General features: G+C 34.2%; 2 protein-coding genes across 3 annotated transcripts; one reads left to right on the forward strand and one right to left on the reverse strand.

Moving 5' to 3' along the window:
- The first annotated feature begins 11,782 nt into the window (after window positions 1–11,782).
- Window positions 11,783–17,453, forward strand: LOC144573133 (kinesin-like protein KIN-14J). Its single transcript, XM_078322827.1, has 13 exons — window positions 11,783–12,042; window positions 12,587–12,682; window positions 12,802–12,866; window positions 13,126–13,210; window positions 13,298–13,624; window positions 13,803–14,082; window positions 14,413–14,574; window positions 14,683–14,898; window positions 15,007–15,044; window positions 15,707–15,870; window positions 16,025–16,138; window positions 16,243–16,284; window positions 16,366–17,453. Exons 1-13 carry the CDS (start codon window positions 11,952–11,954, stop codon window positions 17,242–17,244), a joined length of 2,559 nt encoding a protein of 852 aa, XP_078178953.1. The 5' UTR covers window positions 11,783–11,951; the 3' UTR covers window positions 17,245–17,453.
- Window positions 17,454–17,664: 211 nt separating this feature from the next.
- On the reverse strand, window positions 17,665–18,701 carry LOC144573380 (cyclin-P3-1-like). Of its 2 annotated transcripts, XR_013517947.1 has the most exons (3): window positions 18,301–18,701; window positions 17,792–18,205; window positions 17,665–17,751 (listed from the first exon to the last, which is right to left on the reverse strand). XR_013517947.1 is itself a non-coding variant. In XM_078323159.1 (2 exons), exons 1-2 carry the CDS (start codon window positions 18,699–18,701, stop codon window positions 17,932–17,934), a joined length of 675 nt encoding a protein of 224 aa, XP_078179285.1. In that variant the 3' UTR covers window positions 17,665–17,931. The 2 variants fall into 2 exon arrangements, 1 of the variants encoding a protein (XP_078179285.1); XM_078323159.1 differs by having other exon boundaries at window positions 17,665–18,205.
- Window positions 18,702–19,054: the final 353 nt, after the last annotated feature.

A 19,054-nucleotide genomic window follows, 5' to 3' on the forward strand; every position in this document is an offset into this window, starting at 1 on the left:
CCTCCTTTTCCGTTGATTACCGATGAAGAACGATATTCACTGTGCTCTCCTATTGTATTGAACTACTGAAAGTTTGTACATTATCATATTTCAGCGATATTAAAAAAACAGATGAGATACAAATTACAGAGATATTACAGAGCAGATGATATACATGCCTAGGACTCACAATTAGCAAACGTATGTGAAACCGCAATAAGCAAAAGAAAATATCAGCACGAGACATTAATTTATATTGAATTGTATTATAATATCTCAATAGATTATTTATGGTCTATGAATCATAACTTTTATATTTACAAAACTTTTACCATGAGACATAATTTTTATATTGAATTGGATTATAACATGAGTGAGGCCACCGTAATATGCATTGAGCCAGTGGTAATATTCAGTGGTATGAACTCATATATCAGTTTATAAACTTCAAACTGTAGATCTGAATTGTTTAACATAAATTTCATATGGAGTCCGGCTAGTATAACATTGGTGTCATATAACACCAACTTCAAAATTTATTGACTAGATTTTAAATGACGAATTCAAACCGTTCAAACTGATTTATTTTATGAGTGATGTGTTTACATGTAAAATTTATATTTTTTTTTTCAAGTTATTTTAGTATCAAGTTAAGCAGTCAAATATTGAAAAAATAAATGCATTAATAGTACCTTAAAAACTCTCGTATTTTAGCACTTAAGTTGATACTAAATAAATTCGAAAAATTATAAATTTTGCATGTGAACACAATCAATGAAGTAGATCGGTTGAATGATTTGGATTTGTCGTTTAAAGTTTATTCAATAAGTTTTGGAGTTAGTAATGATTTTTTTTACAGCATTCGGTGAATCGTTTTACAACGTTTAGTATGAGGTTTACAGGATTCTAAAAAGAGGTATACAAACACTTTTAAAGCCGCGACAGTTAATTTGAGAATATTTAAATGATTGATGATGAATGACAATTAGTCAGTCGGATTCAAATATATAAATCCGGAATTTTCAACTATGTCTTTATTTATTTATTTTTTTTCCAGTGGCTACAACGGCGTATATCGCATTGGCCTTTACAAATTTCTCATTTTTATTTAGTTTGAAATATAGTCATATATTGTTAGAAAAATTAATAGAACATGGGCAATTGAGAAATTGAAGTTTAGAAGTAGTTTTATAAATTGTTTTAAATTAAGTATATGTTGTTGCCTTAATTTTTAAAACCAATGAGAGATGAAATATTTTTTTTTTCACTTTCGTGAAAGATTGAATTGAACCGGTAGAAAACTATACGGTCTTGGATTTTCTGTGGTCGTATTTTTAGGATTCATATCACCTAAGGTAACAAAATAGTTTTGTTTAGATCCGAACCATTTGATCAGAATCCACACAAATTAAAACTCTCATACTCTCAAGTGCAATAGTACTTTCATTTTTTACTCCAAAACTCTACTTTTATGTGTCTGAGAATCCGAAACTATTAATTCAGCTAATTATGAATAACAGCGACAACAGGTTACCTCAATTTCAATCAGAGCTTGTTAATTCCGCTATAGCAGAAATAGTGAGAGAATAGAGGATTGTGAAATTGAGCATTAAGCATTTTTCCAATTTATTTTAATTGTATTCAGCTAACTTAACAATTGAAATACTACAAATGTATATCTATTATAATATAAACAAAGAAGTAAAAACTAGAAAATGACCATTATAATCTTTTTGAATTCTTATTGTTTATTTCATGGATTTTGCATATCTACTGTGTGAGCACGTTATCTTTTTCTTTTCTTTTTTTAATGTGATGTGCGCATTTAAATCAATAAATTGCAACTCAATACAATTGCTTCGTGTAGATGAAATCATGAAATATTATGTAGTAATACAATATGAAATTGATCCATTGAAAATTTAAATTCGAACATCAACTAGTAAAAATCAATAATCCAATATAGAATTAAAAATCATGAACAGTTTGCTCTAATAAGTTCAAAAAATAGTCAAGAATTGCAAATCTAGTTCTCTCCGACGACCCATTCGGTTATAAATAAAAGCAACGGATCTCTCCATTGTTTTCGGGATCCAATGGCCAAGAATTGCAATGGCCAAAAAATAGTCAAGAATTGCAAATCTAGTTCTCTCGAACGGTCGTGATCCAATGGCAAGTGCACATCTCAAAGTCTAATATCCCAATCTCAAAGCCCATTTTGCATATAAAACCCTATGATAATTAAAAATTAACAGCGCAGTCCCTGAAAATTTACAAATAGACCACTGACGACTTAAAACTTCTTCAAATTAAAGAAGCCCTTACTCCGCATACGGCACTGTCATTGTTGTGTGTAGCATAGATTGTCCCACAGAGCAAGTCCGCATACGGTACTGTAACTACCCATAGGTGCTCAGAGTACTTGCTTATGCAATTTCAAAGGTTTTTTCGATCTTACAATAAGCTTTTGGGCTAATAATTCAGAATGTTAGAGCATCTACATCCCTAAAACTCAAAAGGATTTCTAAATAACTGCTAACTACTTTTTAGAAATTATGGTCTTTAAAGTTTCTAACTCTCACATCCCTAAAACTCATTTTAGAGTTTTTATTAAGCCACGTCAGCAACAAATTAAAAAGGAGAAACAATTTGAACCAATCATTTGGCCAACATAGAGTTTATAAACAGTTTCTTAATAAAAAAACTTTCCTGCATAGTTTCTAAATAAGAAACTCTCCCACATCCCTGAAACTGAATTAGAAACTGTCACGTCAAATTAGAAACTCTAATAATTTCAGGGATGTAGATGCTCTTATAAGTATGCAATTGTCTTCCTCGCACCAACACAATTGATCATATCTTATCCTACATAACTATACTTTTAATCAACAAATACAATCAAATTTTTCTTCCTCTCTAACTGTATATGATTCTAAAACAAACAGATAAAAGTTTACACATGCAGATAATTCACGTATTATACGAATATGCACAAACAAATATTCAAAATACAAAAAAAAGAACGACTACTAATATTTGCTGTATTCGTATCCATATATATTCGCTTCTGAAACCGAAATCATGCCTTTATCTGCAAATATAATATTCGTATATGTGTGTAAATATCCGTAAATTATTTATATCTGAATATCTGATTCTGCAAAAGTTTGGATACGAATCCTATTCCTATTACTTCAGAAAATGCGTGATAGATTCTGACCATCTTTGTTATTTTTTTTATTATTCCTTTATATAGTTTTCTTGATTAATTTGCTATATGTAGATTTAATCATAAGTAATACACCACTGAAACCGAAAATAAATTGAGATTTCAACAATTTTAGATACTATAATCTATAAATATAAACAGTGACCCAACAACAGGTAAAAAACAAATCTTCGAATAGTCGTATCTATAAATTGAAATTCAATAATGCTAGATACTATAATCTATAAATAGTGACCCATTCTCTGAAGAAAGTTATATATTACTTCAACAGCCGTTCGAATTGCCAAATTAACCTTAACTTTATTTACAGAGACCTAAATCTTTTATCTTCTCCGGTACATCAGGTAAAAAAAAAAATCGTTTTTTTTTTCATATTCTAGATTTATATCGTTTTGAATATGATTCAATACGGCGAACAAGTTTTTCTTGGGTTCTTACTTCTATTAATTAGGCATCTGTTGGCTCTCTATATCCAGATAGCTAGGTATGGTTCAATTGAAAATTTTGAAAGAGAAATTGACAGTTATGTCAATATATTTTTTTTAAAAATTTAGAAAGAGCAAAAGCAAACAAAACCAGCCCCAGCAAAACTGATTTGTTTCTATTTTGAAATTTTTAATCTTGTCTCCGTCATATTTCAGAGAAGAATCTAACTTGAATACACACACATATTTCAGAGCCCTAGCTATGCATTGCAATGTATGGTAGCCTTACTCCATATATGTGTGTGTGCATGCGTGATTCGATAATGATTTTATTTTTATTTTTTATTTTTAAGATGGCCCCCAGACGATTGATGAAAACCTATCGAATAGTGCATATTCTCAAGACAACCGGAGAAAACAAAATACCTAAATACAATTTTAAGATGAACGATAAGAAGACAGATTGTGAAGATTGTACGTACATACAACATCCTCAAGCTATCTTTTTGATCTCTTTGATTTTAATTATGTTTTCATATAAGTCCAAGCTAATCAACGTAGCCTAATTAATTAATAAAATAATATTGATGAGAAAAACATTACGAACTGTGATCTACAATTTACATATATTTTTCATGCACCAGTAATAATTGGTCATCGCACTTATTCTATGTAATTAGAATTAATTAATTTATATTTACTTTCTTTGCAGGCAAAATTTATAAACCTGTTGCGGGTTTATTTTTGGTAACTGCTGTAATTGCTGCCGCTTTTAATAGATTGCATCGGACTGCCTCCAAATAGTGTAGTCACTGTAGTGATTTTTATGCAATTTCACCAATATCTCCCCTTCAGGAGAAAAGACAGAAATAAATAAAATTCTCTTTATTTTTGTGAATTATGTATATGATTATTTTTTTTGGTCTTCACAATGGAATCGAATCTGCTACCCACATATGTGGGTAGAAAAATCCTAATCATTATTGGTTTTAGTCAATCTCTAATTGATACATGACATTCATCTTTCATTTAATTAATAAGATTAAACAATATTATATTTTTTAACTGTAGATCACAACCTTCCATTGAATATAAATTATTTTGATTAAATATACACATTTTTTATTTACATAATTTGATCATTTAATTTGACTAAATATACAAATTTATCATTATTGGCGTTTTTTTGTTTTCGCTATTCACTGTTCTTGTCGTTCGTAGGTATATATATGCAGTTTAATAAATTATTTTAAGAACACAGAATATTTTTATTGTGGTTTAGGAGTATAAACGTGCTGATACAAATTATTATAATTAATTAGAAATGAAACCGTATTCTTGTCCCTTATAATTTTGCAACTATATATGGATATTTGTAAATACAAATTAAATAATTTATCTAATTTTCCATATTCAAATCCTAATGAAATCGGATAATATCCGATCCGTTTATTGAACAACGTGGACGGTCCAGATCCTAACTCAAAAATTTGAGTTAAATTAATACTCTCTTCGGCTCTAGCCTCTGCGCCATTTCTGATTTCTCTCCCCCCCTCTTTATTTCTTCCTCTTTTCTTTTCTTACGAAAGAATAATTCTTGGAAGAGTAATTCGACTCAACAATGACGAACGGGAGGCGTATTCTGGAAAATACCTTCGGTTAGGAAAATTATTTAATTTAGTGTTTCGATTAAATTTCCTACTTTTAATAGCATCCCTTTTGCAGCCGTAACATGTATTACAGCGGCAACAATCGAAATCGGACAGTTTGTCCATGGTGTTGTGCTCACACTGTTCGACGAGTCGACGGAAAAGAAGGATGACAAGAAATCGGAGGCCATAGAAATGCGATTTCCGGTCTTTTCAGGTATTTTCCCAAACTTCCTTTACAGTCAAATATGGTGCAGCGAGATTCTGAGATTGGGTATGTTTATAGAACCTGGTTTTTTTCAAGATGCTGATAGTTTAAAATTTCGAAATACAAATCAACAATTAAAATTCTTCTGATTAACCATCCTTGAATTCATAGGTGATCTTATCCTTGTTATTAACTCAGCAACTCATTTGATCTATCACTTCCTGTTTCGTTTCATATGTTCTGTTGACTTGACCTCTTCCTTGAGTATTCTTGTACATCTCTCCCTCAAGCAAATAAACATTGCAATTAGTATTATGTCTTCCATCTTACTTCCTCCTCCTTTTCTAACAATCCAGTTTTGAGCTTGAATTTCTTGCAATGTTCTTTTTTTTTTTAATTTTTTTCTGGCATCTTGAAGTGACTAGAAATTTTGTCATAGACTTCCAGAGTAAAAGCACACTCAGAAAACATATGTTTAATGTTTTCACAAGCATCTCTACATAAGAAGAATATACTTGGTAAATTCCACGGGGTCCCCTTTTAGCAAGATTTTCCCCAGTTAGTATTTTATTGAAAAATACCAGCCAAGCAAAAACTTTCATTTTTGGAGGCACCTCAATCTTCCAGACTCTGTGTTCATTGCATGATATAGTTGGCTGGTCCTTCATGCCCTGGTAGGCCGAGACTCTGAAATTCTTTGATTTTTCCAGTGTCTAGTACACTCTATCTTGCTGTTGAGAAGTTGGTAGAAGTATGCTTATAGAACCTGGTTTTTTAAATTTGGTTATGTATGTTTATAGAACCCGGAGATTCTGAGATCAGATATGAATTTGGGGTCATAGCAACTAGAAAGGGGGGAATTCAACCTAATATTGACCCAGCAACAGTCGGTACGATAGAGAGAAAGGTATTAATTAAATGCTTTATGCATATTTAATGTTGTTAAAAAAGATGGTATTAATATAAATTTTATTTCCAGGACATCAAGATTGCCACCAATCTAGAGGAGAGCAGCCCCAAGAAGAACCCTTTCTGTTGAGTTTGGATTTTTAGAGATTTTTTTTCCGTTTGGGTCATTTTTGTTAATAATAGGAATAGGCTTTTGTTTTTTCTTGTACCATTCTATGGGTACACGGTACTCCATTCTCAATGGAGGTATACTTGGATGTCATAGTTTTGTTTTGGGGGGAAGGGCAAATATTGCACTTCATCAGGATCTTGTTTTTTAACCACAAGATAACCTGAGCAGGGCCTTCAGGTGGCAGTCGCATTGTTTGCTTGCATGCATGTGTAGTTGCGTACTATATTTTGTAGTTGATTGTACGTGTTAAAATAATTTTTTCACAATTAGAAATTGAAATTTTTTGCAACTTTTCATGTGATACGTGTGTTACCTAAGTTTGTTATGCTTTTTCTTATGTATGTGTACATGTCCAATTGTCATATCAATTGTTGAAATAGTAAGTTGGTTTATCCTCGGTCTGTTCAATGCACATCCCTTGTATTGTTTTTTTTTTTTTTTTTGAGATCCTGATAGAGGCTATCAGGTGGCATTGTACTACAGTTACAAACTTACAATTACATCCTCAAGAAATTACTACTATAATTACAAAACATCAGCAAAATCCTTAGCAGTGTGCCATCCATAATCGCCCCTCTTGTACTGCTCTATCAGCAACCCATTTTGGGTCTCTCAGCTTTCTGTTGAAAATCATGCTGTTCCTCTCCTTCCATAAAAACCAGCATGCTGCAATGAAGAATGTGTTCCATGTTTGTCTCTATAATATTCCTCTACAGTTCCTCCACGACCTATCAAAGGTTAGCTGAACTGAGTTGCCTTCAAGCATAATTCTGTGTCCAATTACCATATTGACCCTGGACCAAAATGCTGATGCATAAGAGCACTGGAAAAACAGATGCATTGCCGTCTCAAACGTGCAGTTTGCACAAGTTGCACAGCTTAGTTCACTTGTTATTCCCCTTTCATGCATCCTGTCATGTGTGAGCAGTTTGCCCTTAAGCCAGAGATATGCAAATATCCTCACTGTTGGTGGAATCTTAAGCCTCCAAATGTAGCATATGGCCACTGTTCTTTGCCGCCCGTGATCATGATCACATATAAGGAATTCGCTGAATAGAGCCTATTATTAGTCCAAAGCCAGTACATTTCATCCACTGTTTCTGTGAAAGTAATGTCTTGCGTGTATGGTGCATTTGCTGTTGCCGCATCTCTAAGCGATCTGAACCTATTTGTAATGCCTTCACCCGCTTCCTCTGCCTCCATGGCAGCTGTTGGGTACCGCCAAGTATCTGTAAATTATTTATATCTGAATATCTGATTTTGCAAAAGTTTGGATACGAATCCTATTCCTATTACTCATGCTACCATGTGAACTTTCAGAAAATGCGTGATAGATTCTGACCATCTTTGTTATTTTTTTATTCTTTTTATTATTCCTTTATATAGTTTTCTTGATTAATTTGCTATATGTAGATTTAATCATAAGTAATACACCACTGAAACCGAAAATAAATTGAGATTTCAACAATTTTAGATACTATAATCTATAAATATAAACAGTGACCCAACAACAGGTAAAAAACAAAGCTTCGAATAGTCGTATCTATAAATTGAAATTCAATAATGCTAGATACTATAATCTATAAATAGTGACCCATTCTCTTAAGAAAGTTATATATTACTTCAACAGCCGTTCGAATTGCCAAATTAACCTTAACTTTATTTACAGAGACCTAAATCTTTTATCTTCTCCGGTACATCAGGTAAAAAAAAAATCATTTTTTTTTCATATTCTAGATTTATATCGTTTTGAATATGATTCAATAAGGCGAACAAGTTTTTCTTGGGTTCTTACTTCTATTAATTAGGCATCTGTTGGCTCTCTATATCCAGATAGCTAGGTATGGTTCAATTGAAAATTTTGAAAGAGAAATTGACAGCTATGTCAATATATTTTTTTTTTAAATTTAGAAAGAGCAAAAGCAAACAAAACCAGCCCCAGCAAAACTGATTTGTTTCTATTTTGAAATTTTTAATCTTGTCTCCGTTATATTTCAGAGAGGAACCTAACTTGAATACACACACATATTTCAGAGCCCCAGCTATGCATTGCAATGTATGGTAGCCTTACTCTATATATGTGTGTGTGCATGCGTGATTCGATAATGATTTTTTTTAATTTTTAATTTTTAAGATGGCCCCCAGACGATTGATGAAAACCTATCGAATAGTGCATATTCTCAAGACAACCGGAGAAAACAAAATACCTAAATGCAATTTTAAGATGAACGATAAGAAGACAGATTGTGAAGATTGTACGTACATACAACATCCTCAAGCTATCTTTTTGATCTCTTTGATTTTAATTATGTTTTCATATAAGTCCAAGCTAATCAACGTAGCCTAATTAATTAATAAAATAATATTGATGAGAAAAACATTACGAACTGTGATCTACAATTTACATATATTTTTCATGCACCAGTAATAATTGGTCATCGCACTTATTCTATGTAATTAGAATTAATTAATTTATATTTACTTTCTTTGCAGGCAAAATTTATAAACCTGTTGCGGGTTTATTTTTGGTAACTGCTGTAATTGCTGCCGCTTTTAATAGATTGCATCGGACTGCCTCCAAATAGTGTAGTCACTGTAGTGATTTTTATGCAATTTCACCAATATCTCCCCTTCAGGAGAAAAGACAGAAATAAATAAAATTCTCTTTATTTTTGTGAATTATGTATATGATTATTTTTTTTGGTCTTCACAATGGAATCGAATCTGCTACCCACATATGTGGGTAGAAAAATCCTAATCATTATTGGTTTTAGTCAATCTCTAATTGATACATGACATTCATCTTTCATTTAATTAATAAGATTAAACAATATTATATTTTTTAACTGTAGATCACAACCTTCCATTGAATATAAATTATTTTGATTAAATATACACATTTTTTATTTACATAATTTGATCATTTAATTTGACTAAATATACAAATTTATCATTATTTCTTTATGTGTGGCGTTTTTTTTGTTTTTTTGTTTTCGCTATTCACTGTTCTTGTCGTTCGTAGGTACCGAGAAGTGGAACTTTTATTAATTTTAAAAGAGAAGGTCAAGAGACGTAGAACATAATTAATTAAATAAAAAGATTTCATTAACACAGAAAGTTATAATTTACGGTTGAGAAAATTAGCACAGTTAACTTATCAATTAGATATAAGATGAATGCTATGTGTTAATTAGAAATTTACTAATACACTAGTACAAAAAACGTATTTATTATCATTGTTTTATCATCGAAAAGCATCTTAATATACTAAAAAGATTATTAAAACAGTAAAAAGATTAGTATGAGGTTTACAGGATTCTAAAAAGAGGTATACAAACACTTTTAAAGCCGCGACAGTTAATTTGAGAATATTTAAATGATTGATGATGGATGACAATTAGTCAGTCGGATTCAAATGTATAAATCCGGAATTTTCAACTATGTCTTTATTTATTTATTTTTTTCCAGTGGCTACAACGGCGTATATCGCATTGGCCTTTACAAATTTCTCATTTTTATTTAGTTTGAAATATAGTCATATATTGTTAGAAAAATTAATAGAACATGGGCAATTGAGAAATTGAAGTTTAGAAGTAGTTTTATAAATTGTTTTAAATTAAGTATATGTTGTTGCCTTAATTTTTAAAACCAATGAGAGATGAAATATATATTTTTTTTCACTTTCGCGAAAGATTGAATTGAACCGGTAGAAAACTATACGGTCTTGGATTTTCTGTGGTCGTATTTTTAGGATTCATATCACTTAAGGTAACAAAATAGTTTTGTTTAGATCCGAACCATTTGATCAGAATCCACACAAATGAAAACTCTCATACTCTCAAGTGCAATAGTACTTTCATTTTTTACTCCAAAACTCTACTTTCATGTGTCTGAGAATCCGAAACTATTAATTCAGCTAATTACGAATAACAGCGACAACAGGTTACTTCAATTTCAATCAGAGCTTGTTAATTCCGCTATAGCAGAAATAGTGAGAGAATAGAGGATTGTGAAATTGAGCATTAAGCATTTTTCCAATTTATTTTAGTTGTATTCAGCTAACTTAACAATTGAAATACTACAAATGTATATCTATTATAATATAAAAGAAGAAGTAAAAACTAGAAAATGACCATTATAATCTTTTTGAATTCTTATTGTTTATGTCATGGATTTTGCATATCTAGTGAGCACGTTATCTTTTTCTTTCCTTTTTTTAATGTGATGTGCGCATTTAAATCAATAAATTGCAACTCAATACAATTGCCTCGTGTATAAGAAATCATGAAACATTATGTAGTAATACAAGATTTCTATAAAAGTCGTGTAGATTCTTTAAAAGTCGTGGTAGCACGAATCTCAAAGCTAATCGTACGGTCCTAGGGTTAAGTGTAGGGTTCACTTGGTACACTTAAGTGTATATTAGCTTTATGAAATATTATGTAGTAATACAATATGAAATTGATCCATTGAAAATTAAATTCGAACATCACCTAGTAAAAATCAGTAATCCAATAGAATTAAAAACCATGAACAGTTTGCTCTAATAAGTTCATAAAGTCGAGAATTGCAAATCTAGTTCCTCTCCTTACTCCTACGACCCATTCGGTTATAAAAAAAAATAAAAATAAAAAAAAGCAACGGATATCTCCATTGTTTTTGGGACTGGAGGTTATGAATCTCTCAAAACATGAGATTGCTTTAGCTTCTAACTTTCTGGGCCCATGGGCCAGCTCATGTTTGACAAGGTATTTAAAGAAAAAGGACAAAAATGGAAACCAGGAAACGGATCTGGTCGCTAGGGAGTGCGTATCCTCTGAGATATCTCAATATCTCAACTTTTGCGTGACCGACGTGTCCGGTGCCTATTCGGGGGTGATGTAGGTGGTCAGTATTATGTGTGCTTTGAGATTCGTGCAGAACGTAGTTAAACGGTTGAGATATTACATAAAGTCACGCAAAGTTTGAGATATCTCAGAGGATACGAATTCGGTCGCTAGGGCCTCAGCCCTCAATCAATGAATGCACGCTCCGACGAATCAGAACCGCACGACTATAAAAGCGATCTCGTGCGTTCAACCTCGAGCTGGATTGGTCCGGATTCCTATCGGACGGTCGTAATCGAAACAGAAATTATCTGTTACCTCAGAGGAAGTGGATTCGATGAACCAATATTAACGGTCATATTTGCCGTAATTCAAAAATTAAATCGGCGTATTGATCTCTACTAGCTATTCGAACTTCCCCATTCGACCGTTTGAAAGTTTTTTCTCTCTCTTGCTCTCGCTCTCTCTAAAGAATTCTTTTTGTCGCCAAATCGCAATCGCACTTTCTCCTGAGTATTCACCCTTTAATCCTTGCCGATCTTGCAATTGTAACAATGCCTGAAGGAGATTTGGTAGTTACTGCGCTGCCAACTTTTATTGATCTCGATTCGGAGCAAGAAAGTGGAACTTCTCCAGATTGCGCAGGTTTGTTTTCTAAACCTACTAAGTTCTTAAATTCCGGCGGTTTTCCATAGGTTGATCGAGATCTGGTGTGTTTTTTTATTGAATCACACCAAATCTTACAATTTTCGTAGAAACTTCTGGAACTATTTGAAGGAAAAAAGTTGATTTGTGTTTCTAGAACTAAATCCAAGAACTCAGAGGCTCAGTTCTTCAATTTGGGTTTCCTCTTTCTATTTGCTTTTTTTCGTTTAGATGATTAGATCTGATGCACTTTAAAGGCAAACGTGACCTAACCTAGAGGGCGGCTTCAGCTTTTATCAGACTGCTGTGCCAATTTGCACGAATAAACAATTCTTTGGAAAAATTGATCAAGAAATTCTGAAATATTCACTTCATTTTATTTAGAATCTTTGTTCTTCTCTTTCTTTCTTTTTTCATTCTAGAGATCCACTTCAACCAGCAAATCTTAGAGCAGTGAACAGCCCTCTTTTCTGTCTGTCGCATTGCTTTCCTCCTTATAATTGAATTTTCTTAACATTTCTTGCTTACTGTTTGTTATTAACAGTTCCAACTGTAAAGAGTACACAATACACCTCAGTGGAGGAAGGAACTACAGATGAAGGAAAGAATTCCTGTGAAGGTGAAAGTACAACTGGAAAAGGTATGTTTTGCCAAAAGTTCATTTGAAATTTAAACAATTGTGGATTTTTTTTTTTTTTTTTTGCTTGGTTGCCTTTCATGGCTTTTATTAATTGTGTATACTGAATTTGTATCTCTTAGCTGACAACACCGAACCAGCTAGTACAATGGAACCGAGGCCAGAAACTTTGGGCTATTTTGTCGAGGTATACAATTTAGCTTCTGTTCTCCTATAAGGACAGAATTTTTTTTTTTTTTTTATATGCACCTTCACATTTTTACCCTAGAAAAACTGCAGTACCAGAAGGTGCCTTTAAAATTGGCTGCTAATATTAAATATTCTAAACATATGATGTAAAATTGGTACATGTGCAATATTCAAGACATTAGTCGAATTCATATTTATTTCATTTTATATTTTCTTCATCAATTCCTCTCTTATGGCTTTACTATTTATTATTCTAGGCCCTGGATAATGATTGCTTCGTCGAATCTCCAATGTTGAAAAGGGTTGCCACTCCTGACCTTCGAGCATCTATTAAACTTCTTGGTATATTGATATTTCTGTTTTCTCCATTAATTCCACTGTTGGGTTTATATAGTATTCATCAAATGACTCTTTTTTATTTTTTCATAGGAACAAAGTACAATATTTTGATGGAGAAAAATAAAATGAAAATTAACAAATGCAAAAATGAGTGTGGGCCCAGATATGAGGCTTTGAAGAAGAAGTACACTAATGAGTGCTTAGAAAGAAGGCGCCTCTACAATGAGCTGATCGAATTGAGGGGAAACATTAGGGTTTTTTGCCGATGTAGGCCTCTCAATTCAGATGAAATCTCCAAGGGCTATTCCAATGTTATAGATTTTGACCCATTACACGAGACTGAGCTTCAAATCATTTGTGATTCCTCAAAGAAGCAGTTTAAGTTCGATCATGTTTTTGGTCCTGCTGCTAACCAAGGTAAGTCTCATTTATCTAATTTGGTTTACCTTTATCATTTGGCATCATTGAACTGATACCACTAGGAAACATGTAACCCAAGGTAGACTTCTGTCAGTAAAAAGGGGGGTTAATATTTTCAGGGCTTTGTTTCTTAGTATATGTTGAATCTAATTAAATTTACTGTTTTATCTTTCAGAGGCAGTATTTGCCGAGACATTGCCAGTTGTGATGTCAGCACTGGATGGGTACAATGTATGCATCTTTGCATACGGGCAAACGGGTACTGGAAAAACCTTCACGATGGAAGGCACTCCGGAGAATAGGGGTGTTAACTACAGGGCTCTTGAAGTACTATTCAATACCTCGGCAACACGATCTTCTGATGTAGCATATGGATTTTCCGTTAGTATGTTGGAAGTATACAATGAGAAAATAAGGGACTTGCTTTCTGAAAGCACCAATCAAGCAACAAAGAAGTGAGAAAATTTCTTGCCTTATCTATGGAACTTACAGTTTTATGAATTACTGATTTTTACACCATTCATCATTGAAACTTGCAAAATGTCCCTTAAAACTAGATAAGTTACAAATATGATTTTGTTGCCAATACATGATCCTGAACTGTAACAATTAAATGCCCCTTGTTGAGCTGGCTTGTAAATGGCATGCATTTGACAGCAACTTTCCAGGCAGTTTCTGACAATAAAAACCAACCCAACATGAGGGCCATGATTTTCTCTTTTCTTTTTCTAACATGTATCTTTACTGAATTTTAATTATACTTTTGTTGCATTGTTCAATTAAAGATTGGAAATAAAGCAAAGTGCTGATGGCACACATGAGGTGCCCGGCTTGGTTGAGTCAGAAGTATGCACAACAGATGAGGTATGGGAGATTCTTAGAACAGGTGCAAGGAACAGATCGGTTGGATCAACTGCTGCCAATGAACTAAGCAGCCGCTCTCACTGGTAAGCCCTTGTGTAATATATAAATTTGATGAACACAAAATTATAGAACATTGAGAGAATTGGGTGCAAAATCACATTTTTCTCACTCAGTCTTCGATCATGTTACAGTTTGGTTCGGGTTACAATAAAAAGTGAGAATCGTATGAGTGGTCAAAGAAGAAGGAGCCATATGTGGTTGGTCGATCTAGCTGGCAGCGAGCGTGTCAGCAAAATTGATGTTGAAGGGGAGAGGCTCAGGGAGTCTCAATTCATCAACAGGTCTCTCTCTGCTCTTGGAGATGTCATCTCTGCTCTTGCCTCAAAAAATCCACACATACCTTATAGGTCACATTTTCTCTCTCTTCATCTCATCTTATGAAAGCTAGCTTCTTGCATTTAAGTGTGTATCCATCTGCTTTGTTAGTGATGGATTTGTTTCTGTTCAAATTTCAGGAACTCAAAGCTTACACATCTGCTCCAGAGCTCTCTCGGTGAGTAAACATCTGACTAATATATTTTTCTACCATTATTAATATCTATCATGGATAGCATTATGTTATGAGTAAGGCTTAGGTGCTATGGATAGCATAAGGTCTTCTGTGCTACGGTCTCAAAAACCTATCTATAAACTTCAAACTTCGTTCTAAGTAGTTCAATAAATTGGTTATATAATTAACTTGTAGAATACCAATTTTTACTATTTTTGAAAAAAAAAATACTATTTTTTATGATTTATGAAAGATGGCAAAAATTGGCCTAAAATATTGGCAATTTTCTTTTATTTTTAAGCCATTTTTTCCATATTTCATTAATCATAAAAAATAGCAAAAATATTCTACAAGTTCATTATATAACCAATTTATTGAGCTACTTAGATTGAAATTTGAAGTTTATACGATAGGTCTTTGAAACTATAGCACGGAAGGGCTATCCATAGCACCCAAGCCTTGCTCTTATGTTATATAGTAGTACAAAATTGCAAGAATAGGACTAGATAAAGCTCAGAAAACACAAAGCAAAGGCATAAAGTCAATTATGCTTGCAATGACCAGGCTATATATGCAAGTACTAAATCACCAGCATAATTCTGTAAGTCCAATTGTTTAAGTCTCCTTTAATTTTTTGACGTGATGGATATACTTATTCTAAATAGGTGGAGATTGCAAAACCCTTATGTTTGTGCAAATAAGCCCGAGCTCCTCTGATCTAGGAGAAACAACTTGTTCATTGAATTTTGCAACCCGCGTCCGTGGGATAGAGCAGGGGCCCGCCCGTAAGCAGACAGATCCAGCTGAAAGTTTCAAGCTTAAGCAGATAGTAATGTTTACAGCACCATATTTGCACATTTTTTATTTCTTCATTTTGTATCAAACTGTGTACTGGCATGTGACAACCAAGTGAGAGACCAAGTGTTAATAAGTAAAAATTTTGGGTCGTAATATTTATTTACCTGAACTGGTGATTCTTGCAGACTGAGAAGCTGAGGGCAGAGGAAAAAGAAAATGCACGCTTGAATGAGAGCATGCGCCTCCTGAATATGAAATATACATCAAGGGAAAATGTTTTCCAGACACTTCAAGAAAAGGTTTTAACACGTACAAATACTATTGAGCTTGTGTGTAGATTTGGCCTGCTTTACAGCTGTGGCATCTTTTTATTATAATTATATTTTTTTTATTTTTGTTGCAGGTTAAAGAGGCGGAGCAATCATCAAGAAATTATCAGCAGCGGGTATATACACAAATTTAATGAGTATAAACCTTTCTACTGCTTTGTATAAATATTCATTTACTGAGTAAACCTTTCTGACAGGTGAGGGAGCTGGAGAATCAACTGGCAGCCGAAAAAAGAGTTGTAAAGGGCAGCACCGCAACGTGCCAGTTCACTAAACCACCACTGGGACCTCCACAGAAGCAGCGGCCCCCACTGGGGAGAATCACTAACCGGGTCCCACCTATGGGCGTATCAAGGCCAACTGCAACCACCTTGGTCCGCTTGCCACAAAACAAAGAGAACATTTCCTTGGCTGCCTCCAATTCTTATGGCTTGAACCCGCAAAACAGAGCCACAAACAAAGCTAGACGTGTTTCTGTTGCTGCACCTCTGGCTGGGCACATCCAAGCCAAAAGACGCACCTCACTTGCATTTCCCCCATCCATGCGCGACCCACAGACCATGAATGCTGAGCGCAAATATTCACAGCTGGAGCAGCAGCTTTCACAATTGCGGGGCCAAAGACGTTCGTCAGTGGCTGTTGTCCCAGCATCCCCACTTGTCGGAGCGTATTCTGCTAGCAACAGCAAGTACAGAAGCATTTTCATGTCGAGCAGCAAGTACGCACCTAGCCCTCCTAATGCAGTGTCAGCATGGAGGTCTAGGTTACCAACTGTGGCCCCATCGTCACGCCAACAGGTGAGGTTGGTTCGAAGCCCAGCAAATGGGAACGGAAGTACACCTGAGGGGGGAGCAAGTAGCAGCAGGTATTGTTTTAGTGTGCAGAAGAGAGTCCAGGTTGATTCGCTGCGGCACCAACCTTTGAGGGTCCCACAAGTGCTGACTGGAGCGCTGACTGGAGCTGGGGTCTATGGGCTGCCCTTGCGGGATAATGTAAATGGAGCAACACGGTTAGCTGCTCCACAAGCCAAGAGGGTCTTGTGCAACAACCCGAAAAGACGAATGTCAGTTCTATGAGCTTCAGAATCTTGGAGTGCTATTCGTTTGTTTTTAGTTAATGTGTAATGTAGAGTGATTATTGCGGTGGCTAATTGTTTGTTCTGGTGGCTAATTCAGGTTAACCATGGTCCGATTGGGATCTGTAGTTCTTATACAATTTAATATTAAAGAGTCCTGTAATATTTCGGTTTGTGAATTGACGTATTACCGTAGTTCTTTGTGGTGATTGTCGGTGTTAGTTAATGTGTAGAGTGATTATTTCTGTGCAAACCAGGATTTGTAGTTCCAACACAGTATATTTTCTTTGAGAGTCCCGTAATATTTCTTTGTAAACTGACTTCATTGTCTTTGCAAGTTCAGTATTTTTCTTTCCTTCACTGTTAGTTCTTATCCGACTCCACAATATTAAACAGAAACATCAACCACAACATTTGACAATTATCTTTGAAATATTAAGTAATGTTACATTTCCAATAAATAGTCGCGAGAGTTACAATACAACGACCAAGAAAAAGGAAGAACCCACTTGTACATCAAAGAGACGCTATTCTAATAAAAGAACTACACCAATAGGCAGACTATTTGCTAAACCTATCATTTCGAACATATTTCCAATTCAATCGAAACACCAATCATTTGCGCTTTCTCTGTACTAGTCAAGAAATCCCGTGGAAATCATCAATTGCTCACACTGCATAGCAACTGCTACAACCCTTCCACTGCCTCAGCATGCCTTTGAGCTACTGCATGGCATTTTGTATCTTCGAAGTGTTTAATTTCTACTAATCCACATGCCTTAATGGGCCATTCTACTTGATATATCGTGGCTTCCTTCTCTAACTGTAGACAATACTTACCAAATGTAGTCACATCAACTTTAAGTCTAAAATCTATACAAAATAACAGGTTTAGCTCAAGACGGTTCATTTCCCTCGTGCTGATCCCTCCTACCTTCGCATAATAAGCATTGTTGTAGAATCTGATGTACAAAGCTCATATCAGCTTAAGCTTTAACAAGAGAAAAAATTAAAAGGACATTGAAATAAGTCATGTAAAATAGAATTATACACTTACGCATCATCAATGAATTTTGCGGCAATAACAACACTAGTAATCAATAACCGATGCACGTTAAGTGTAGTTACATAAACTCCAGGTTGCTGAAGGTATCGATCCATGTAAACTAGACCCAACACAAAGCAAGAGGGGCTACATTTTGAATACTTGTATATCCGCTCCATGTACCGTTGTATACCAAGATTTGGGGCTTTTAAGCCATGGAAAACAGTTAGAGATTCTTTGACCTTCTTCAAGTTTAGAAGCTTCTCGTTATTCTGCACAGCTCTGTCTAGAAATGAAGAGAGAAGTAACAGTACCCTTGGAAAGTCATTAGCGCCTTTCTCTGACATACTTAATCCCAATGAAATAAATGCTTCTGTGCATAACTCTTCATTATCTGGTGGTAAATTCCCCATAATTTTTGCTTATTCCTGTACAGTAAAGAGGCAGTAATTGTGTTTCATCAGTCATAGCTATGGTAAAATCAGCAGTTTTGGGAGATAGCACTTAAGAGGGCTATAAATAGAAATATCAGTTTAAGCATGGAAAACAATTGAAAAACAAAACATACAGAAAATAGAAAGCGGAATAGCTGTTTCTGTGTTTCTCCAAACTTTGCATCTAACTTCCACAAAATGACAAGAAAATCCCCTTAGGTTAGAAAAGCCTGATTACCGTTAACCAACCAAACACCTACTCAAGGACTAACTATTCAATTTGTAAGACAAAAACGTTATCTAACAACTAGCTTACTCAGATTAAGCTAATT

The sequence above is a fragment of the Carex rostrata genome, chromosome 21, assembly GCF_964058835.1.
Source record: "Carex rostrata chromosome 21, lpCarRost1.2, whole genome shotgun sequence".
Classification (NCBI taxonomy): domain Eukaryota; kingdom Viridiplantae; phylum Streptophyta; class Magnoliopsida; order Poales; family Cyperaceae; genus Carex; species Carex rostrata.

Bases quoted from the DNA above. Each gene is read 5' to 3' on its own strand.
- LOC144573380 (XM_078323159.1), bottom strand. From the start codon at position 18,701: ATGGGGAATTTACCACCAGATAATGAAGAGTTATGCACAGAAGCATTT. The intron at 18,206-18,300 runs GTAAGTGTATAA...TTTGTACATCAG, and splicing joins GCAAAATTCATTGATGATGC to ATTCTACAACAATGCTTATT.
- LOC144573133 (XM_078322827.1), top strand. From the start codon at position 11,952: ATGCCTGAAGGAGATTTGGTAGTTACTGCGCTGCCAACTTTTATTGAT. The intron at 13,625-13,802 runs GTAAGTCTCATT...TTTATCTTTCAG, and splicing joins TGGTCCTGCTGCTAACCAAG to AGGCAGTATTTGCCGAGACA. The intron at 15,871-16,024 runs GTAATGTTTACA...TGATTCTTGCAG, and splicing joins GTTTCAAGCTTAAGCAGATA to ACTGAGAAGCTGAGGGCAGA.